The sequence below is a fragment of the Camelus bactrianus genome, chromosome 16 (assembly GCF_048773025.1).
Source record: "Camelus bactrianus isolate YW-2024 breed Bactrian camel chromosome 16, ASM4877302v1, whole genome shotgun sequence".
In the NCBI taxonomy this organism is placed as follows: Eukaryota; Metazoa; Chordata; class Mammalia; order Artiodactyla; family Camelidae; genus Camelus; species Camelus bactrianus.
Window position 1 is genome coordinate 39,131,413 of NC_133554.1, and position 21,855 is coordinate 39,153,267.

At 55.0% G+C, this 21,855-nt stretch overlaps 1 protein-coding gene across 8 annotated transcripts in view; it reads right to left on the minus strand.

Annotated features, from left to right (window-relative positions):
• Nucleotides 1–277: 277 nt before the first annotated feature.
• MYO18A (myosin XVIIIA) overlaps nt 278–21,855 on the minus strand; it is a 90,726-nt gene continuing 69,148 nt past the window's right edge. For 4 of the 8 annotated variants that reach the window (XM_074343147.1, XM_074343146.1, XM_074343145.1 and 1 more), the window contains 16 exons: nt 21,567–21,721; nt 19,622–19,745; nt 19,333–19,533; nt 18,665–18,775; nt 18,111–18,215; nt 17,714–17,860; nt 17,190–17,303; nt 15,720–15,836; nt 15,446–15,529; nt 14,882–15,019; nt 12,641–12,826; nt 12,115–12,254; nt 11,322–11,366; nt 7,971–8,093; nt 5,427–6,703; nt 747–887 (listed from right to left, as the gene is read on the minus strand). In XM_074343147.1, the coding sequence (XP_074199248.1) occupies nt 5,431–6,703; nt 7,971–8,093; nt 11,322–11,366; nt 12,115–12,254; nt 12,641–12,826; nt 14,882–15,019; nt 15,446–15,529; nt 15,720–15,836; nt 17,190–17,303; nt 17,714–17,860; nt 18,111–18,215; nt 18,665–18,775; nt 19,333–19,533; nt 19,622–19,745; nt 21,567–21,721 (3,063 nt within the window). In that variant the 3' untranslated portion in view covers nt 747–887; nt 5,427–5,430. Of the gene's footprint in view, nt 888–5,426; nt 6,704–7,970; nt 8,094–11,321; nt 11,367–12,114; nt 12,255–12,640; nt 12,827–14,881; nt 15,020–15,445; nt 15,530–15,719; nt 15,837–17,189; nt 17,304–17,713; nt 17,861–18,110; nt 18,216–18,664; nt 18,776–19,332; nt 19,534–19,621; nt 19,746–21,566; nt 21,722–21,855 lie in introns of all 8 variants that reach the window. The other 4 variants (XM_074343150.1, XM_074343149.1, XM_074343151.1 and 1 more) reach the window with 2 other exon arrangements.

Below are 21,855 nucleotides of genomic sequence, written 5' to 3' on the forward strand. Positions count from 1 at the left end.
GAGGGGTGGGGGCTGGAAGTTCCGGCTGGTACGTATGCACCCCTGTCTGTGTAGGCTTGCTCACCCCAAACCCAGAAGCACCTGAGAGCCCCTCCCCACGAGGGCTCTTAAGAACCTGGATCCACCTCTGCTCACCAGTCTCTCCGGCTGCACAGAGAAAAGACTGATCTCTGAAGAGTGAAGATGAAGCTGAGATTCCCCTAGTCATTCCCGGTGTGAGGAGGCGGGCTGGCTGCCACCGCAACCCCCTCCCACTCTCAGGGATGCAGCTGCGACGGAGAGGTTGAGTATTTAAATTAAAAAGAAAAAGACAGCAGGCACTGAGAAGAAAAAGCCCTCACCCCAAGCCAGGGGGAAGAAATTGCTGTTCCCTCCCCAAACTCCTCCCCATGGACCCAGCAACCCAAAAACGTCCCAGTAGGCAATCTGTCCACTGTCCCTGAGCTGGGGGCTGAGATGGAGGTCAACTTGCTGGCTCCATGCAGTGCCAAGCCACCTGCTATCGCCCAAGGTGGCCTAAGGCAGGAGCAGAAAGTTTTTTCAGAACTGCTTTTCCCCCCACCTCTTCCACGTAGAGACTTCAGATACCCACAGCCTTGGAAGCCCCCTGACCGAAGAAGGTCGGTGTTTCCCATGCAGGTCCACAGTCAGGTGGGGGAGACTCGTGCCCCACCATTTCCCGGGAGAGGCGCCGAGGCAGCGGTAGGCCGTGGGTGGGAGGGGTGTGCATCACTCCCCTGGGCTATGCATTGGTCTCTGTCTGCTTGGCCTCTGTGTCGCTGTCACTCAGATAGTTGTGGGAGTATCGGGGCCTGGAGGTGCTGTCGAGAAGGTCGTGCTCATCATCTGACCGGTCAGGGGCAAGGGACTTCCAGTAGCTGGTGGGGCTGCAGGGAGAGAGGAATGAGGTCACAGAGGAAGAATGCTCTTTACCTTCAGCAGCAAAGCCTTTGGTCCTGAGGAGGCCCCCCAAATCCTGTCACAGCATTCCCCCAAGGCCACAAATTGAGGAGTACAAACCTTCCCTGGATTCCCCAGAAGATACTCAGAGCAGTAAGAGAAAGGAGCACATCATTCTGACTCTGAAAACTTTTACAACTCTGAGGAAAGTGATGCCAAGAGCAGTGGGTCTCACACTCGCGTGTGTTAAGAATCAGCTGCAGATCCTCAGGTCCTCCCCCTGAGAAACTGATTCGCTAGCTCTTGGGTGAAATTCAGGAATTCTGCCTTTTCAGCTCCCTCCCCAGAAGATTCTGATACAGGCAGTCCATGGACCACAATGACTTGGAGACCGGAGGTCTGGTGATTACACAACTACAACCTGTCGTAGTAAAGTTATTCCTAGAAAGAGTCCTTCCAAGAATGAGGGGCTTTCCCCATTGAATTCTCCCAGATCATAACTCTTTTGCCTAATTGAGTTTTCCTAAGGCCAGTGAGAATTTCTGCCCTTGATCATGGCATCATCTACTCACAAGGAATGGAGACTCAGGATGTAGAAGCTGGCAAGACCTCTGTTTCAGGGTGGCATAGTCATCCCTTTTGTGGAACCATAACCCAACCCTGTAGAGTTTTCATCAGGTGACTGTAAGTCTTAAACTCTCCCCCAGCCAAGATGTGAAGAAGCATTAACCCTTGGATGGAGCAGACTCATGGCATCGAGCATGGATGGGACCTCATTTCCACCTCCAGTTACCTTCTCCTTTCTTTTCCAAACCTTAGCGCAGCCTTCCCCCGCCCCTCCCACCTCCGCTGCCTCTGCCAGTCCAAGCACACTGTAATTTCAGCACTGTTGGAGAAAATGCAGCCCAGGGTGGCTCACCCCTACCAGTGAGCTGCACTCAGTGGGTCCCTGTCCTGTGCTCTCTGGGACACAGACCCCAGAGAGCTTCATCTCAGATAAACAGGAATTCTGTGATCCCGCTGTCCACAATTCTGATTTAAGAATCTGAGGAGGGCCCTTGTTTACCAGCCCTTTTATAGTTCTTCTATCTCCAAATCAAAAGAGAAGGAAACAGCATGCTGCAAGAAAGAATCACATTCTAAGCTTTTCCAACTGCAGTGAAGAAAGGATTTGGTCACTGAGTACCTCCTGTGTGTGACACTGTCCTAGGCGCTCTGGATGTGCTATCTTATTCTTCACAATAACTCTGTGAAATGTCATGCAGAAGCTGGTTCAAAGAGATGAAGCATCTTGCCCAGGGTCACACAGCCAGTATGTAAATTTGAACCTGGGACCTTAGACTTCAAAGCCTTTTAGACTCCACCTCACTGCCAGACCAGTGACTACAGGAGAAAACACGACAAAACCTGCATTCTCCCCACAGGCCTGGGTGAGAGCCCGGGGGTGTGTAAAGATAGGTCTCTCTTGCTCTCCCTGGGGAGAAGGAAGAGCCTGATAGAATACATGTTCAATTATGCAAAATGGTTCAGGAATGGGGCGGTCTGGTTAATAGTTATCGTATTTCTCATGAATGAATTACCATTTTTAAAGGAATCAGAATAGCACAAAAAACATTTAATACAAACTAGACTGAACATAAATGAGTCTTACTTTGATGGGCCAAAGGCACTTAAAGACTCTGGGGTGTCTCAGGGACAAAATTACAAAGCTTAACGATGACTGTGAAACATAGAAAAAATTGGGGTTATTTTAGCTTTGAGGTTGTTTGAATTCTGAATTAGTGGGAGCCTGATTTTGTTTTCATTTTTCAGACAGAATTTCTGGGCACCCAATGCTAAGGTCTGCTGTTGGGCAAAGGAAGGACTGGCTTTGTGCAAGTTCAGTGGGGTTCTTTTGTGGGCAGAGGAGGGGTGAGGTAGACGGTAGAGGTTTGGGACCCAGGTGCAAATGGGGTGCTCCTTTCCATTCTCACACCTCTCCTCAGAGTGCAGCTGCAGCCCCCACTTCCATATTCCTGTGCCTGCCAGGCAGACACCTGGATAAATGACAGCTGGGTTTCAATACTGTTCCAACCAGATGCTGGGTGCAGTAGCAGAGGCAGCCGGGAGGGGTAAACACCAGGCCTCCCTCCCGTGCTCTGTGCAGTCACAAGATCCCCCTGCTCCCACCTTGGGTGCTCTTTAGGCAGTCTCCTTCATGGCTTCTACTGCCACAGCTGTCAGAGAGCCAACAACAGGCAGCTAGCCCCTTCCCCAGGGCAAGAGTCAGGGCTGCAGTTTGAACATTTTAACCAAATTGTTTAAAAAGCTTTTCTCCCCACAAGCCAGTGTCTTCTGCTCCACGCTGTCACAAACGATTTGGTGCATAAGCTAATTCCCGCTGGGCGAGCCCAGGGTGGCAGCCCCCTCCCTTTGCTTTGCTATGGATGAGTTCGTGTTCTGAATTCTCACGGGTCCCCATTGCCAGGTGGAAAGCTAAGCCACCACTCTGCCCTGCCCCCACTCTTGCCAGTTTGTTCACCCAAAGCCAGTTCACGCTGAGTCCAACTAGGTCCTGCCAGCTCCATGTTGGTTGGCTAGCTTCTGGCTGGGTGCCCATCTCCCAGCAGTGAATCCAATACTCGTTGGAGGTGGTGGTGTGCAGGGTTTCAGGACTACTGTTTTCCTGGTGGACAAGAGAAACTATGCTGGTGGCTGAGGAAAGAAACAGGCTTTGTGTTTTGTTTCCTGCAGGGTCAAGGGTGACCATGGGCTGAGTCACTGGGGTTTGAAATGCACCAGTTGCTGGTCAGTGTGGGATGGCCTGGTCAGGTCCATGTCTCTCTCTTCAGGTATTGGTGCAGTGCTCAGAAGGGCCTGGCCCCCTGTGCTTTCCAAATCTCCCTCTGTGGCCCATCAGCTGACTTCCTGCACTGGGGGAGCAGGGCACTCAGCAGGGCTGCTGAGGGGAAGGCTGAGGCAGTAGGCACAATATTATGACTCCTGTCTTTTCTCACTGTGCCACTGACAACAGCTCCCTAGTGCAACTGAGATGTTTCCTGCTCTTCCCAGAGCATCCTGCAACCACGTGCCACATGGGGGAAGCGACAGAGCAGGACTCAGCCTAAGGGCCTGGTTTCAGAGCCGCTCAGGGCCCAAGGAATCTGAGTTGACCATGAGCCTGGTCTGGGTTCAAGTTCTGCCTCTCCCACACCCCCTCCGCCAATCCCATCCCATCACCACCTCTAAACAGCTGCAGGTGACATTCACTTCCACTGGCTCCATTCCTTAAAACATGACTGGTCCCTTTCCATAGAACCCAGCCCAAGTCAGCATGCTTGTTCAGCTGCTCCACTGCACGAGAAGCCCACAAGCATGCGACAGGTGTGTGTTAGTTCATGCATCTAGGAAACACTGCCCATGCCCCAGGGGGCTGTGTTCTGGGGTCATACCACCTGGGAAGCAGCAAGCTTGCCCTGGGAGGATACTGTGCTGAAAACAGCTTCACATTACCACGGTGATCCAAATGTCACCGCCCACCAGGGAAACTGGCAACAATGGGATTCCAATGAGTCAGTCTTTGCCTTTCTTGCCGGGTAGGGGTGTGGGCATAAAGGGCCTAACAGCTAGATCTCCCTTCCCACAGGGAGAAGGCTGGGGGAGGCAGGAGAACCAGGAGGGGGCTGTCACTCAGCAGCTGCTAATTTCTATTCATTAAAACTTTACAAGATGAGCTAAGACGAGGTGACGCCCATGTGTGGGCTTCAGGTGGGAGGGGTGGGGAGAGAGTCAGGCATCTCCAGGTCTGCTGCAGGGTGCAGTGCTGTGGAGGCTGCAGCTCTGTGAGCTTAGCACTCCTGGGCTTGAGATCCTTTCCAGAGTGGAGGGTAACACTGCTGGATGCGAGGAGAGCTGAGCAAAAGGCCCCTTAATAGCTGATGATGCACCAGCCCACACTTGGAGGGTCAGCTAGAGCTCTTTCCTGGGCCCAGCCTGTCAGGGTCACGGACAGAAGCTCCCGCATGGGTGCTGTCGGCCACACAGGAAACATTTTGGCCATGTGCTCTGCCTTGGGTCCTATGGAGGAGTGGTTAATAGCAAGTTGAAAAGACTCTTTGAATCCTGGCAACATCATTTACTAACTACGTAACCTTGGCAAGTGACTTAACCTCCTTGAGCCTTGGCTTCCTCTTTTTCTATGAAATGGGGCTAATCAGACCTTTGTTACGGAGTTAGTGTGAGGATTAAGTGAACAAAATGTGGCAAGTATCAGGAAAGGGGTGGCCCTTGGCCCAGGGTAAGGAATTGATAAGCAGGAACTGTGACTGATAGCACCCTCAAGCCCAGCTGATTGGGCTCAGGGCTCAGAATGACTAACCAGCTCAGCTGGCCCCTGCTCCCTGAGGTGGCCAGGAGGCTCTCTGAGGCCAAGTCTGCCCAAGAAGAATGCGGGAGGGGCCCGGGTGGTGGTGGGTGGGAAGGGAGCACGTTAGTTCACACCGAGTGGCACACGCCATGCTCTGCACCCCACGCCAGGCACCACCTACTGCACTAGTCGCTCTCGGGCCGGTACAGGTACCGCATCATCAGGCTGTCCACCTCTTTCTTGCGCTTCTTCTCCTCCTTCCGAGATGGCCGGTGCACCTGCCCAGCCTCCTCGTTCTCTGCAGCTGGGCCCTTCTTCACGCTTGAGCGGCTGTGGCCCGAGGCAGTAGAGCCACTGGATGTCGACGAGGAGGACTCAGACTCCGTCTCTGTTCTCTTTCTTCTTGATTTGGACTTCTTCTTGCTCTTTCGAGAGCGCCCCTTCTTCCGCCACCTGTGTTCCGAAGAATCTTCTGAGCTGGAGCTGGAGCTGGAGCTGCTTCTTCTCTTGCTCCGGCTCTTCCGGCTGCTGTGGGACCGGGAGACATCAGCGGCAGAGGCTGAGCGGCGGATGTTGGTGGACCGCTCTGGAAGGTCCAGTTGGGCACTCCGGGTACTTTGGATGCTCTTCCGGTCGTCATCCTCAGAGTCAGGCTCCAGGCTCCTCCGGTGGAATGGGACGGGCTTGTAGCTCAAGACTTCATTGATGGCAGCCTCCAGGTCTGGGTCCAGGTAGGACTGACGGCTGACAGGGCGGATGCTGGAGCCAAGAGGCTCATTCTTGGCAGAGGCCGAGACACGGGGCTGTGGTGGCACCGACAGGCTGCGGGCCAGCGACGGGTGGCTATACTGTGAGTGGGCCTCACTCAAGGCCACACTGGCTCCATCGTCCCAATCATCCAGGCAGCTCTGGCCCAGGGACAGGCGGGAATCGGGGCTCTCCCGACCTAGGGCCGAGGCCCGGCTCAAGGAAGGGCTGAGGGTCCTCGACAGGCTGTCGAGCCGGGAGCTGCTGCGGCGGGAACTGGGTGAGCCTGATAGCGAGAAGCTCATGGAGGAGCGGGTCCCGTCCTCACCAGAGCCACGCCGTGTGGCCGAGGAGGCCCGGCTGACGGGCGCAGAGACGGTTGAGGCCCGGTCGAAGTCTGAGCCCCACCGCTTCTCCAGCCCCCTGCTGGCACGGCCCCCGACCCCAGAGAAGACAGAGCCGCATTCATCAGGCTCCGAAGACTTCCTGCCCTGGCTCGGCTCCTCCCTGGGGCCCCCGCGGGCCTTCCGGGGGGGCCTCTCGGGGGAGGCGGCCCGCTCACTCAGGGTGGTGAAGAGTGAATCCTCGTCCCCAGTGCCCCCGATGGAGTCCTTCAGGGTGAGCCGTTTCCGATAGCTCAGGGAGCTCAGCACGGAGGCCGGCCTCTCCTCCACCCCTTTGCCCTCCTTCCCCTGGGTGTTGAGGGCCGTTCTGCCAGAGGGAGGTGAGGCCAGGGAGGAGAGAACCATGAGCGGGTTAGGGGCAGCAGAGAGAAAATGAGAGAGAGAGAAAGAGAGTTCGTGTTAAACCTGGAGAATAAAGGCACAGGGGGAGGGAGGAGAAAGGAGGAGAAATCAGCAGCAGCCCTGGCAAAGTGGCGGTGAGAGCGGCGGAGGAAATGAAGCAAAATAATTTGCGTCAGTGAAAATAGCTTCATGGAGAATGTCATGTAAATTAGACTATTGTTCTATTTCATCACTTTTTCCCCTCTAAAACGTTTAGTTCAATTTATTTCATTGTCAACTACCTGGAGCCTCATGCCACGCCGTGGTGAACGGCAGTGGGGCGGGGAAGGCGGCATTATCTGCAATAACAAAATGTTGTTTGGCCGAATAAATTAAACCAATTAGAGGGGGCCGCTGGGTGCTTGTGGTGAGGGGCTGGACTTGGGAAGGGGCCTCAGGGGACTTAAAGGAGAGGGATTATTTTTTCCACCCAGCCCATTGACTGTCTCTGGGAGGGAGTTGGGCAGGGTATGCCTTGGGGGATCAGGATGGCTCTGAGGTGGGAGGGGGGAGCCAGCAGGGAAGTGGCCACAGGAGTGGGAGCAGAGGGATGAGGGTGAGGTATGGAAATTGGGGTCTGGGTTCCAGGTAGCTGTGTGATCTGAAGACTGTGACTGGGCTGGAAAATAGGTAAATCCCTCCAGTGGATGGTTGTCAGCAGAAAGAGGCGGGTGGGGGCAAGTGAAAAGATTAGAGGAAGAAGAGAATGGGCAGAGACAGACAGAATTGTGTCTGTAGCTATGATGGAGTCAGAGGAACCAGAGCCTTCTCTGCTGCTGTTCCTACTAAGACCTCAGAAGTCCATGGCTGGCCCGGACCAGCTCTGTCCAGGGTTGTGGGATCCAGTGTCACCCTGTCTTGATTCCAACGGCCCAAACTATCAGGTAGTTTGATCAATATTTGTTAAGTGAGTAAGTGGGGATAAGGTTAAACTATACAAAACCAAAGCCCTGAGCCTGGTAGGAAAACATTGCCTGGGGAAAATAAGGGCACTGCAGACCCTGACTACGAAGAAACTGGAACATCCTATTCTCATTCCACATGCCGGGGGTGGGCCTGGGTCCCTCACGCACACACCATGCAAGAGAGAGGCGCAGGTGGTATGAGGCCCGCCCTCTTTAGGATCAAGGCGCTACCAATCCATCCCTAGGGCACGAGGTGGCTTTTCCTCCCAGCTAAGGCCACATGCTCACCTGGAACTCTTCAAGCTGCCATCATCAGAAGCCGTCTTGGAAGGCCCCTTGTTTTTCGACAACCACGACTTGACCCCGTCGACCCGGTCCTCCAGCTCTGAGTCCACATCAGAGTCCCCCTCACTGTGGGATGAGGAGCAGAAAGGTAGGCAAGGCTGGGAAAAGGTGATCACCCTCGGCCCAGGAGGCAGCACTAAAGTGGCAGCAGGTTTGTCTTGGGCAGAGGTGCGGTGTGGGGCAGCATGCGCATCAGTAAGTCAGAGAGAACAAGAGAAGTTAGACAGAGCACGCCATTCACAAGGACCGTGACTGGGCTCAGCAAGCCACGCTGTGTGACAGCCACCAAGAAGGCCCTGAGGAGCATGGAGGCACCTCCATCCCACTTTCTGCGACAGGCTGCTGTTCAGCCAGCCAATCCGATGAGAACGACAGGGAGATCGTCCATTCCTCAATTACAGATAAATGGCTCTCGATTAAAAAGAGGAGTCCTGGGCCCTTCAGCTTCTCCCTGAGGCCTGTTCTGCTGTTTCTTGTCTGCCCACTCCCCAGAACGTGGCTACAGCTCCTGCCACTTTCTGTGCTTTCATTGCAGGAGCTGGGCTGCTGGCCATGGAGCAGAGAAGAGAAGGGCCTCATCATGACTTCAGGTGAGCTTGACCCTGGAGTCTCCTGAGCTGAGGGCAATGCCAACCTGGGCACTACAGTCCATATTTCAGACCCATCCCACAACTTCCCTTGGCTCTCAAGAAACAGAGAAAAGACAAGGAGAGGGCAGCAGCATTTCCCACAGGGCTGGCAACAGCTTCAGAACTTAACCTGCACCCTGGAGATCCAGGGGGGACCAGAAAATTCCAGACAAGGGCTCTGTCTTTTCCAGTCCCCTCTTCCCTCCCTCAGGAAACCTCCAGCTCCTGCTCCCCAGGGCTTCTTCTGGTCAAGCTGGCCTGAACCCTCTCGACTTGCAGGAAAGCAGGAAGGAGTCAAATTCTGACTCTGGAATCATGGTAACCTCCTCACAAAGCAACAAGGGCTTAGAGACAGCTTCTGAGGGAGAATGCTTCTAGAATTCTGCAAAATGTCTGCTCACCACATTCCCTGCTACAGATATGCTAGGATTTCTCCTTGATATAAATTTCCTTTCATCTATGTCAACAGGAGCAGCCCCATTCCTGAATTATGTTCCTGAATAAATAGCCACACAGGCGTGTGTGTGTGTGCATGTATGCCTGTGTGTGCATACACACACACACACACACACACACACACACACACACACACACACCGAGAAAACCACCAGACTCCTGTTCTGGGGGCTGTGAGGCAGCATGACTCGTGGGGTGGGCAATAAAGAGGCATATTTTATGGGATTCTGTCAAACACAGAATTATAACAAAGACGAGGCTGGCTGATGCCCCGGGTAAACAGGAGTTTAGGAGACAGCCCCGAAACCGCTAATGCAAGCCCTGTGCCTGTCCAAGCCTGGCAGATTTACTATGGTGCACGGGCCCCATGGAACACCAATACCACCTAATTTATACACCCGCGCAAAAAACCTCCTTCTCTAGCTTTAGAGCCTGTAATTTATCACCGCCGTTCATAACCATATTGATTGCCTTTAGAAAGGAGGTGCTGTATGCATCGCAAAATCTATGCCTACATGTTAAAAGCGTTTCTGTATAAATCTCCCTTAATACTGTGCTGTTTACTGCTTTCATTAAGGTTATGGCAATAACAACTGTATCTCTAAGTAAATCGAAACATTATTTTTCTGCCCGCCTTAGCACGCTCGCTCAATAACTTGGACCTGGGGCCCAGGGTTGCTGAGGAAAGACCCACACCACCCCTCTGCCATCAGCGGGAACCCAGCTAGGATCGCATGCCCCTGTGTGCCTGCGTGAGTGCACACTGGTGTGTGTGTGTGTGTGTGTGTGTGCATGTGCAATAGTTTAGAATATATCTTAAATGTGCATTTTATCAGCCCTCAAAGCTCCTACAGCCCAAGGATAGCAGGGCTGGTACACACTGGGGACAGACAGTCATGGGCCTGGAATACGAATTTGCCTCCTTATATTCAGAGCAGCGAATGTGCTGAGAAGCTGGCCTGCCTGCCCTTGCCTTCCCTTTAGTCTTAAGCCTATAGAGGATGTTTGGATTATTTTCCTTAAATAATCAGGCCCGTAAACAAACTCCAGGGGCAGGTAGGCTCAAGGGGCAGTTGAAATTTTAAATGGTCGGAATTAAACCTCGCGTCAAATACAATTTATGTCCAGGCTCATGTGCTATTAGTTAACTGGGAGCCGAATCGCGGGGGAACAAACAAACGGAGACAGAACGGCGGGGGATATTAATTGTGTGTGACAACCGGGCTCCAGCGGCCCTCTATCACTGTTACACACTATTACATTTATCATTAGCTCTCGCGGAGTCCTTTGCGCTGCCGCCAGCCCATCCCGGCCAGGGGAGGACGCCTGCCAGAGGAGAGAGAGTAGGGGAGGAGACCCAATGCCACACTAGAATAACAACCTCTAAGACCAGCCCTGCCCAACCTGAGGGAGGATCACCCAGATGCACCCGGAGGCCGGCACATCTGCACCTCAGGCCTAGCTCCCACCCAAAAAGGAGGAATGGAGACGGGGTGGATTTGCTGGGCTCCCCACCACCTGATTGACAGCACTGGCACAAATGCCCGGGGCGTCCTTCTGCCCGCAGTGCCCACAGGGAGTAAAGTAAACACATCTGGCTGCGTTCCCTTCCCCTGCCATGGTAGAGCAGCCCGTGATTAGCTGCCTGAATGCTTTCTCCAACAAAAGATGCCTGTTAGATGCCCCTCACCTTCTACCCTTGTCTGCCAAAAGAAGGTGATGGACCTTTCAAAGCGAAACATACCCGCTTCTTTCAGGCAGCTCAGGCTCCAAAGGAGCCCAAGGATGTGGATAAATCCAGATCAGACTTTTCCCCAGAGATAAGGAGGCCAGGAAGTGGCTACACTTGGTTTCTGAGGGAGGAGAGGGCTGAAGCTCAGGAAGGCAGACTGTGGGTACCACCCCATGAGGCTGAGCTCTCTTTTCTGATGGAGCCCCAACCCTGCCGACCAACGGTGTGAGGGCCGGCTGAGCCTTCCAGTGTCGGGGCACCCTCACTGTCTGCCCCTCTACATCTGATGCAGGGCCCAGCCCGCCGCCCTGCCTCCCTCAGGACAGAGTGAGCCACGTTAGTGTGAGAGATCAGCTCAGAGGAAGAGCTGAGGCTGTGGGTCCACATGCAGCATGCAGTGGGGCTGGGAGTCCAGTGTTAGGGGTGGTTAGACACCACGCGAGGAGAGGCAGAGAGCGCGTGCGCTCCAGTCCTCACGGTTTATTCTTTCTTTTCTGATACTTTGTCACCATGTCCTGCAAACTGGAAACAGAAAGAAAATGGTGGGCATGGGGGCCAGAAGAAGACAGAAAAGTCAACCGGCAAACCAAGGTGGACCCCTCAGTTGAGGACTTCCTCTTTCCTCAGGAAGACACGGCTCTGGACAGCAGGATAGTGCTGTCCTCAGAGGGAGGTCCAGGCCTCCTCAGCACCTTTCCTCTGCTCCAAAGGAGCAGGCTCCCTGGGTGGCCCAGGAGCAGGATGGGGTCCACGTGGGATAGGGGCAAGTCTGGGGGTCTGCCCAGGGCAGCCTTGGAAGCTTCTCCAGGGCCTGACCCCACTGTCGGTCTGCCTGCCTCATGACTTCCTCCTCAGCCTAAGACTACAAATCTGTCTCTCCTAAACCATTCCCTGGGTGGGTTTTATGAGAGAAAATCTCTGGCACGGTAACAAGGCACCATGGCCCTTAAATCTCTGCTCTCCCCAGAGTGGGGCAGGCGCCATCGGAAATGCAGTTAAATGGGGGAATAACTCATCTTGAACAGGCAGAGCTGGAGAGCCAGGTCCCTGAGAGGCCTGGGGAGGAGGACCAGGAGGAAGAGGGGAGGACGTCTCACCCAGGCAGCACCTGTCCTGCCCTCAGCCACTGCAGGACAGGGTCCATGCTGGGGTCTGGCAATTACGGGAGGGTGGGTTGGTGGCTCAGCGGCGGGGAGACCAAGGTCGCAGCCGTTCTACCTGGTCACGAGGGCTTCTGTGCCAGCTGCAGCAGCAATCGAGGCCCCCTCACCTGTTGATGAGGTCCTCGTTCTCATCGCTCTCCATCTCATCCTCAATGGCAGCCTGTAGGTCCCCGATGCGCTTGAATGCCAGTTTCAGATCGGCCTGCAAGCTCTGGTTAGCAGCTTCCAGACTCTCCAGATCCATCTCCTAGGAGGGAGAGGGGGCAGTCTAGTCCACAGGAGGGCTAGTCTCTCATCCAGCTGCCCCAGAAAAGGCCGGTTTCAGTCTCTCTGGGCCAGGCAACAGTTACATGGGTGCTGCCGTGAGCCTACAGGGTTTTCTCTCTGATGTTGCTAGGCTGTTGGGGCCTGGCTTTACCTGATGGAGACTCTGGTACCACGCTTGGCCCCCTGGCCTGCCTGCAGGGCTCTCGATATGTCCTCTTCCCTTCAATTCTCTAAACCATGGCCCTTAAATCTCTGCTTTCCCCAGAATGGGGCCCACCCCTACCAGCCCAGGGGTGAGGTGTGTGCTTGGTAGTTTCTCAGAGGGCTGCCGGCCTGAGGCCTCGGGGTCGGTGGGGCGGGCATTACCAGTTCATGCTTCTTGCGGCTTGCCTCGGCCTCCTTCCTGGCAAGCTCGCTCATCTCCTCCTTGGTGTCCCGGAGTTGTCGCTGTAGCCTCTTGTTCTGCTCCTTCTCCCGGTTCTCAGCTGCTATGCGCTGATCCCGCTCCTCGGTCAGCTTCTCCATGTTCTCCTTGAGCCGGCTGCCCAGGCTCTGGACAGGGCGGTGGGAAGAGAGGCCCATCAGCCAGGAGGAGAGCAGGGTGTGGCAGAGCTCTGGAGTCGGGAGGCCTTGGTCCAGCTCCGGCTGCCCCGCTCACTGGCTAGGTGGGCAAGCAACTAAAGCCCCCAGAGGTGGCTTCTTTTGCCTTTCCGTAAAAGGGGGAGAATAACACCTATTCCCCAGGGGTCTTTTAAGGACCAAACAAGGTAATATATGTGAAGGCACTCTGGAAGATGAAAGATACTATCATTATCATTATCGCCACCCAGGTCAGAGGAGGACTCTGGCTAGAGCCTGGGCCTGTCCATACTGACACCATGTGTGGGGCCTCCACGGGCAGCAGGGCTTCCCTCAAGAGACCCTAAACCCAGAAGCTCCAAAGGCTAGATCCTATGCTCAGAGGTAAATGGCTTTACCGAGAATTCTGGATTAGAAGGAGACTAAACAGTCATCATATGCCAAACACAAAGCCAGCCCTCTAAGCCTGATGAATCTCTCTTTCCCCAGAAACTTGAACACATCCTTCCCTTCTGGGCCATAGTATGCTGAGCAAAAAATGACTAGGAGATTGGGGCAGAGTGTGAGGGCAGAGTCCTGCTTCTGGTCCTAATCCTAGTTCTCCACTCTTGGCCCCCAGCCCTGTGTCTCTAAAACAACAGAACTAGGCCACATGATCTCTGAGGGCCATATGTGCTTAACATTCTGTGTGTCTAGACCACAATACTGCCTTTCTGAGCAGAAGGGAAAATGAGAGAAAGAGCTGAGGAGAGGGATGGGGGCCCACAAGAAAAGAAGGCAGATGCAGCAGGTCTGCCCTACATCCACCAGACCAATGGCCTCCTCTGCCCCTTGGCAGCTTTGTGACCTCAGGCAAAGTACTGGACCCTTCCTGTATGTAAAATGTGAATCAAAACATCACCAAGGCAGAACATGGACTAACTCTCTCTAGCTCTCCTGAGGACTGTGACCCTGTCTTGGGAGGTTCAGCCATATTTTCTTCCTAAGTCAATGGTATTGATGCCCTCCGATGCCCAGTGCCAGCCCCAAAGTCACCTGGTTCCATCCCCACCCTCTTGCCTGCTCCACTGACTAAGGGTTGATGGGGAGGTGGCAGGGATGTTCCTCAGGACCCACACCCTGAACACGCTTCTCCTGGAGGCCCATCAGTGCTCAGACAGACATCTACACGCTCAAGATGGAGAAGAAGAACTTAAAATAGGGCGAGAGGGGTGTAAATCCAGAGAGATCATTCTGCAGGCCTCTTTCTTCCTACCTGCTCTGCTGGAGAGGGAGGGGGCTGGAGCACACTGGCTTCCAGAGAGTAGAACCGAAAGGATTAAATTAAAATTAAAGGAGATTACAGTTGGGAGGAAGGAGGGATGAAAAGGGAAGAAGGAGGTGAACAGGAAAAGGAGGAGCGTTGAAGGGAAAAGAATGAAAAGTAGAGGGAGAGGAGAAATGGGGTGGGGAGAAAGGAAGAAATAGGACAGGGTAAGAAATGAGATTGGGGATAAAATAAACATAGAAGGAGAAGAAAGAATGGGGCAAAAAATGAAGGATAATGAAGGGAGAAGGAGAAAAAGCAGAGATGGGAAGAGTGGGAAGAATTGAGGAAAAAAGGGAAAAGAAAAGGGAAGGGGGAGAAAGAGCGAGCAGTGAGAGGAGAGGACAGACTCCAGCCCTCGCAGAAGTGGCGCCATCCGCTGCATATTTATGACCCTGCCAGAGAGCAGTGAGGGGACTGGCGCGGGGAGCACACGGTGGAGGAAAATATGAAGACGAAAAGCTAAGCTGCTCTGGTCCCTTGGCAGAAAGCAAGCACGGAAACAGAATGTAAAGTAGGCAGGCTCCGCGATGCCCAGAGAGCGGGCTGGGTGGGCGGGGGAGAAGGCACCCGCCCCGTCAGCTGGCCTGGCAGCTTGGCAGAGGCCTCTGAGGAGCGGCCGCAGGCCTGCCCAGCTCTGCTGAGCATGCGTGACTCCAGCTGCTGGGGCTGCTCTGACCTGCTGCTCACTGCGGACCAGACTGGGGGAAGTGTGCACCCACCTCCAGCCGCTTCACTTGGGTCCTTTCGAACTCCAGGCGTGTCTCCAGCTCTCGGATCTTAGCTTCTTGTCTGCTCACCAGGGACTTGTCCACCATGGACTGCTCCAGGAACTCCACTTGGCTCTGAAGGGCTTGTAGCTGGAGGGTGCAGGGCAGGAAGGGAAGAAAGAACTGAGCTTAGAAAGGGAGGGAGCAGGGTCTGTCCCCCCTTCCCTGCTGCAAGATCACCATCGTGACTAGAAGGCCGAGGGAGGGAGAGATGCCCAAGGGAGGTGGAAGGATGGGGCCCTGAGCCAGAGGCATTCCCCATCTGGCCCAGCACTGGCACGGATTTTGCTAAGGACCAGAGAGGGAATAGAAATGTGAAATGAGGCAGCGGAAGCCAAAATGTCTGCTACGGTGACATGGCTCTAAGCCTAGGCCTTTGCACTTGCTGACGATGCTCTGTGGATGACGGATGGCAGAGAGAAGCGGGTGCTGGTCTGTGAACTCTCGGGGGTTCATCCCCCCCCCCCACAGCAATCCTGGCACCCTGTCTCTACTAAGGGAGACCCTGGTCTCTACCTTTTCCTGCAGCTCCTGCTTCTCTTTGTTGGCTTCTTCTAGCTGAGCTTGGAGATCATTCATCTGAGCCAGGTCCCGGGAGGCCTGGGAAAGGAGAGAGGGCTGAAGCAGGATCCCCTACAAGCACCAAATTCAGCCCACTCCACCCCACATGGAGGGCCAGGGCACGCAGGCACTGCGACCTCCCAAAAGAAGTGGCTGTGCTGGGGGCCTACGAGGAGGACCAGAGGACAGTGCCAGTGTAGGGTGTGGAGGGGCACTCCTGGGCAGGCACCTGAGCCACGGCTGCCTTGTGCTTCTTCATCAGCTCATTCATGTCCTCCTGATCCTCCTCCAGCCGGTTCTGGATCTCATTCTTCTCCCGCTGAAGACGGCTCAGCTGCTCCTCCAGCTGGACAGAGGCAAAGACAGATCAGAGAATATTAGGCCTAGTGTGCCTGATGGTCCTCAGTGGGAAGACTGAACCTCCCCCAGACCACTTCCAATGGGAGGGGCTGAAGACGGGGCCAGGCCCACCTGCGGGAGTAGGTGCCAGGACCAGTGATACTCAGAGAGCTACCTGTCCTGCTCTGGGCTGGGAGCTGACGGAAAGAGCTGTCTTCACCACTCAGGCAGACCCTGGGCTAAATAACGAAGTTCTTTGAAGGCTAATGACAAGGCAGAAAAGGTCGGTCCAGAACCAGCGACACATCCTCCTAGCAGTAGCATCTAAGCTCTAACCTGTGCACACTCTGCCCCCATCAGGCCCCAGGGAAGGACCCCTCAAATCTGTAAAGCTCTCCTGGCATGGACTCTTGTTTCCTCTGGGACTGCCTGTTTCCCAGCCTTCCAGCCCCCACAGCGAGTCCACTCCTGGGGGGAAGGGAAGAGACAGCCAACAGCAGCTTCAGGAAATGAATGAATCTATTAGCCTGTAATTCCAAACCAAAATGACTGCGTTGGCTCCTTCTCTGCCCCATCCATCTTGTTACCAGGCTGTGGGGAGCTGGGGAAGCCTCCGCCAAGAAATTTATTAACTTGGATTTAAATAAAATGGTAATTTTATAACAGCCTTTTTTTTTTTTTAACACAATTAAAGAATTTGAATTACTCACCTGAAAACTGCTGAGGAGCACAAATGTCACAGAAATAAATCAAGCCCAGGAGATTGGCATCTCTCAGCAGCCAGGTGACCAGCTTGGGGGCCAGGGAGCCCAGAGTCAAGCCCAGCCTCCTCCCCTGCCCCATTCCCTGCCCGAGGAGGTACTGGTGGCCGCATCCCAGTAATGAGTTTTCAGCCGATGGATGGGCCGTGGGAGAGGTGGGGAATTAAAAGGGAGGCATTAAATAAGCGCTCTAATTAGCTGCCGCTTGGGCTTGTCAGTGGGTTGGCCAGGGGCAGGGGAGGGAAACGGAGCCATCCCATCCTCTTATCGGTACTTCTGCTAATCTCTAGGTACCTGTTTACATCTCTCAGCCACATTAGCTGCCTTTATTTATGGTGTTGGGGCCTGCGGCCAAGCTCCCACAGGCAGGTGGTTAAGCAGGGAGATGGGCCCTTGCTGGCTCCCTCCTCCACCTCACCCCCTCCAGGTCTCTGCTCTGAGTGGGGAGAGGCAGAGGGTAGGGGCAGCTCTCCCTGCAGGAAGCCCCGGTGAAGGGGCTGAGCTGGGGAAGGAGCCCTGTTGAGGGTAAAGGGAGCCGACGTCACAGCTACACTCTCCCCCAGTCCCCGAGTCTGGCCCTGCACACCCTGCATTCTCACCGCTGTCTTGGCTTTGGCGATGTCATCGATCTGCAGATGCAGGTCTTCGATCTCCACCTCCATTGCTTTCCGCGCTTTCACGGCTGCTGCACAGGTGAACTCTGACTCCTCCAGCTGGACACAGAGCCACCCCCGCCCCAGAGAGAGAAGTCAGCCATCCCCCTCGGGGCAGGAGGGCTGTGCCAAGTGCTCACGGGGAGAGGGAACACAGGAGCTCTCCTTCTCCTCCTTCGTTCACTTGAGACCCCGGGGCTGTGATGTGTTGTGGTGAGAGCACCGCATCTCCTCCCGTGATGGGGTGGTAGGTGCTGGGCCCGCCCACAGCATCCTGGGCTTGGCGGTCATGCATACTGCATGGGCAGACCCTGGGGAGTCTGGGTGCTGCAAGTGGCTTCTCCCCACTTCTCTGTCACCTTCCTTCCCAAGGACTCAAGAACCACTGAGAGGCCAGAGGGAGAGAAAGAGAGAACTGAAAAACTAAGCTTGGTTGCCCCTGGAGCTTATGACTTCCTGTCTGCAGATACCTGGTTCTTCAGCTGGGCAATCTCCCTCTTGCTGGGTGCATTGTTCTTCAGGTGGTCCAGCATGATCTGGGCATCCGCCAGCAGGGCCTTGGTGCGCTTCAGGTCCTTTCGGAGCCGCTTCTCTGACTCAAAGTCCCGCTGGTTCACCTGGGTGGACACCAGAAGCTGGGGCTTCCTCCTGTCTTCCCCAAGTCCACTCCTCACCCTGCCCTCACTCTCAGAGACCCCTCATGAGCAATGAAAGTAAAAGTGCCAGGATCACGCTGGCCAGTGAGAAAGCCCGGGGCTGCCATGGATGGTGATCACCCCCTCCCACAGGTGATGACAGCAGGCCCTACAGAGCCAGCACCCCTCCTGTTCCCAGCTCTCCCTGTGGCAGCCAGCAGTCTCCACTCACCTGGTCACTAAGCGTGGCCAGCTTGCTCTCCAGCTCCCGCTTCTCCCGCAGCACCTTCTGCTTGTCCTCATACTCCTCCTCAAGCTGTACTTCCATTTGCTTTAACTGAGGACAGGGGTCCATCAGTCCCTTTAGTGTCCAGCGCTAGCCAGCCCCTTCCCTGCTGGATCTCTCCATCCCAGGAAAACAGTGGGCCAGGGCTGAGCATGGATGACCCCAGAAGGCGTCAGACCCTGAATTTGAAGTTCCTAGAGTTTCAAGGCAGCCTGGGAGGGAGCCCTTGTTCCTAAGTTGGCAGGCTCCACTGGGCTAGGCTAGTTGCCTGCTGCTTGGCACAGAAAGGAGGGGGCATTAGCTTCTCAAAGGCCTGAGCTTCTTTACAGACCCTGAGAGCACATATCTCAGCCAATGCCAGGATCCTGAGTGGAGCTTCCCAGTCCTGAATGGCAATGGAAGACAGTGTGGCTAAGGTAGGGAAACAGAACAGCCCTTACTTTAAAGGAGTAATGGGGAACTGGTGTTTACACTGGACAGGTAAGTGCCCACGGCCTTACCTTCTTCTGACACGACTGCCGGGCCTCTTCTACCTCCTCATCCCGACTCTCCATCTCCTTGGAATGGGTCTGCCTCATCCGCTCCATCTCCATCTCGAGCCGCAGCTTGGCCTGGAGGTGGGTGGGAGTAGGGACTGGGTTTCTTTCCCAGCAGTGCCCTGACCCCTTCCCACCACACCCCAATGGGCCAGTCTCCCCAGGCTTGGGAGCAGGGAACATCTCTGCCAGCAGTTCCCTTTGCTCCCACCTTGCTCCTGCAGCAGCTGGCTTCTCCAGAGAAGCTGAACTCCTTTACTAGATGTCTGGCACAGGCCCAGAGAAGGCTGCTGGGCATGGGACAGCCCTGCAGCTTTTCACTTGGCCTCCAGGCTCTAGCTCCCTGAACTGACATGGTGGCTCAGTGGCAGGCTGGATGGGCTCATGGCCCTCCAGCTGCCATGCATCCTGAGTCCCTCACCAATGGAGCTCATTAAGATCTGTTCTTGTGGAAAGCACCAGGAAAGCTTAATTATCTTCACACTGTGGCTGGCACAGATCAGATGCTCCCTCAATATTTTGTGGGTAAGGGAAAGAATGAATGACTGAATTTGGGATCTTGCCCTCCTCTGGCCCACACCCTGGGGTGGCTGTAGGGTCAGTGGTGCCTCCCTTGGCCAAGCCCTCAGCACCTGCTCCAGCATCTGGATGGTCCCCGCCTGCTCATCCAGCTCCTCTTCCTGATCCTTGACTTTAGCTTCCAGGTCCCGGAGCTGTTTCTTGACCTTGGCCAGAGAGGCCTCATCCTTGGACTCTTGGGAAGAAATGTCCTGAAGCTCAGCTTCAAGTGACACAACCTTCTGGGTGAACCCCGCAATGTCCATGTCTTTCTCCTGGTACAAAAGAGAAGATGAGGCTGGGCCAGGGCTGGCCCAGACCTGTGAGGGGGATGGGGTGTGGATGATGGGCAGCCCCACACACCTCCAGTTGCTGCTTCAGGCTGAAAGCCTCAGCAAGGAGCGTGTCTTTCTCCCGCTGCAGCTTCTCCCGCTGCAGCTTCTCCCGCTGGGCCTCCTCGTGTGCCTGTGAGAGCTCACTGTCAAACCTGTGAGGAAGCGTGGTCATGACGGTTCCATCAGATAAGGGAAATGTCCAGGTCTCCAGCACCCAGAGGCTGCCAGGAAGTTGTGCCACAGATTTGGACAAGACACAAGTCAGGGGTGGGGGGCAGTGCTGCAGCCTGAACTTGGGGGCGGTGGTGAGGTGACATTCAGGGGTTACAGGTCAGGACACGGAGGCCCTGCTGAGCAGCCTGGTCTGGGATAGGAGTGCATTTCATCAAGCAGGTCCACAGAGCCCTTTCAACAGGTGGGCCTAAGAAGGACCCACAGACTGCTTCCACGGGAGAGGTGGACAGACTCTCCTCTAGCATTAAGCCTTGACCTTTCCCCTTCAGTAGTTCAAAGAATGAAATGAGGGGCCAGGGTGAGGGCAGAGGGGGCATCAGAATGGATAGAAATGGACAGACATCCTGCCTTGCCTAACTCACTTTCTACGGTTCAATTTGGCAACTCCAGATGGAGGAGCTGGCTGCTGCCCCACCTGTGGGCACCAATCTCTGGCCGGGCCCACCTTCCCCAGCAGTACCCATGTCACCCCCAGGACACCCCACACCCGGCTGGAAGCCCCATTCCAACTGTGCCCAGCTGGCAGCGTGCTTCAACGGGTGCACAGTCCACAGTCGGGGGCTTCTTTCTTCACTTCTCCATTTCCCAGCCTTCCATTTCCTGCCCAGTGACTCTAAATAAGAAGCAAATTGCTGAAATTCCTCTTAACACCTCCCCTGAATAGCTAATCAGGTTCCTGTCGAAAATTGAACAGCTCATCCCCATCCCAACCCCACATCACACACACACACTGACACACAAAAGAAAGTAAGAAAACTCCGGGCAGCTGAAACTTATTAAGTTGCCCAGCGAGGAGCGTAGCAAGACGGTAACTAGGCCAAGCTGGCACTGTCAACGGGGTGCTCAGAGAGGGGGGTCCCACGGAGGGTGCCTGCCTCTAGGTAAAAGGGGGGTGGGGAAAAGATAAGAACTAGGGAAGCAGAGTCGTGGTGCTGGGAGGGAGGAATATAGGGTTTCCTATTTCCCCTTGCTCTCTGCAAAGCAGCAGCCTCACAGGCCCTAGTGAGCCCAAGAGGCAGAGGGTAAGCCAGGGTCACTGGAAGGACTCAGCCCTGCCATTCTCATTTCCAGAGTTGTGGGTGTGGGGTTGCCCCTTCACAAAGGCAACTGGTGACTCTGTTGAGAACCCGTCCCCTGCAGAGGGGATCTGGGTGCTATTCCCACTCCCTGGGGCACCCTGCTGTTCCTGGGGTGTGTGGGTTCCTCTGTGTTACTAATAAAGGCATCCCATTCCCATCCCCAGCCAGGGAAATTAATTTAGATTGGATTTTCTCCTGTGAGGGCTGTGCCCTCCCTTTGTGTCATTACCATAATGAGATGGAAGTGGCACGGTAGTTTAATGACATTAGTCAGGAGAGTGTGTTTGTATGGCTGGGGCAAGGGAGATATAGGGAGCTGGGTGGGGGCAAGGGGCAGGGCTGCCGTGGAGTGGTTCCTGCATGGGGCTTTGCGGATGCCCATCCTTTCTGGTCCCAGGCAGGGTGGACAGGCACACGCTAGGGAGAACACATCGGAAAGTAGAGGCCTAAGTGAGCAGGCTGTCAGTGGGGATGTGGTCTGTGTGCTCCTCAGAGGTCAGGAGTGAGACCCTGACTCACATTCCAGGGTGAATGACCATGCAGGCAAAGTGCCTGGCCAAACTCAGGCCCTCCCTTCTTTCCTCCCTGAAGGGAGGCAGGGAGCCCTGTCTGTCATGGCTCTAGAAAGTCCTCTGCGCCCAGAGCAGGGGATCCACCCACCTTCTCTGCTTCTTCTCCAGCTCATGGTTGCGGACTTGCTGGCCCTCCAGGTGAAGCTTGGTGTCCTGCAGCTCGGCCGTCAGCCGCTGACACTTCTTCTTGAGCTGCTGCAGGGCCCGCTGGCTCTCGTCACTATCTGCCTGCAGGTCCCCAAGCTAGGGGATGAGATGGGGTGCAGGGTTGCCCAGGGAGTTTTAGTGGAGGGCGTGGAGAAGGAAGTGAATGAAGGAGGGGGGGGATCAGGAATGAGGGATGAAGCCAGGGTCATCCAGGGAACCTAAGACACCCT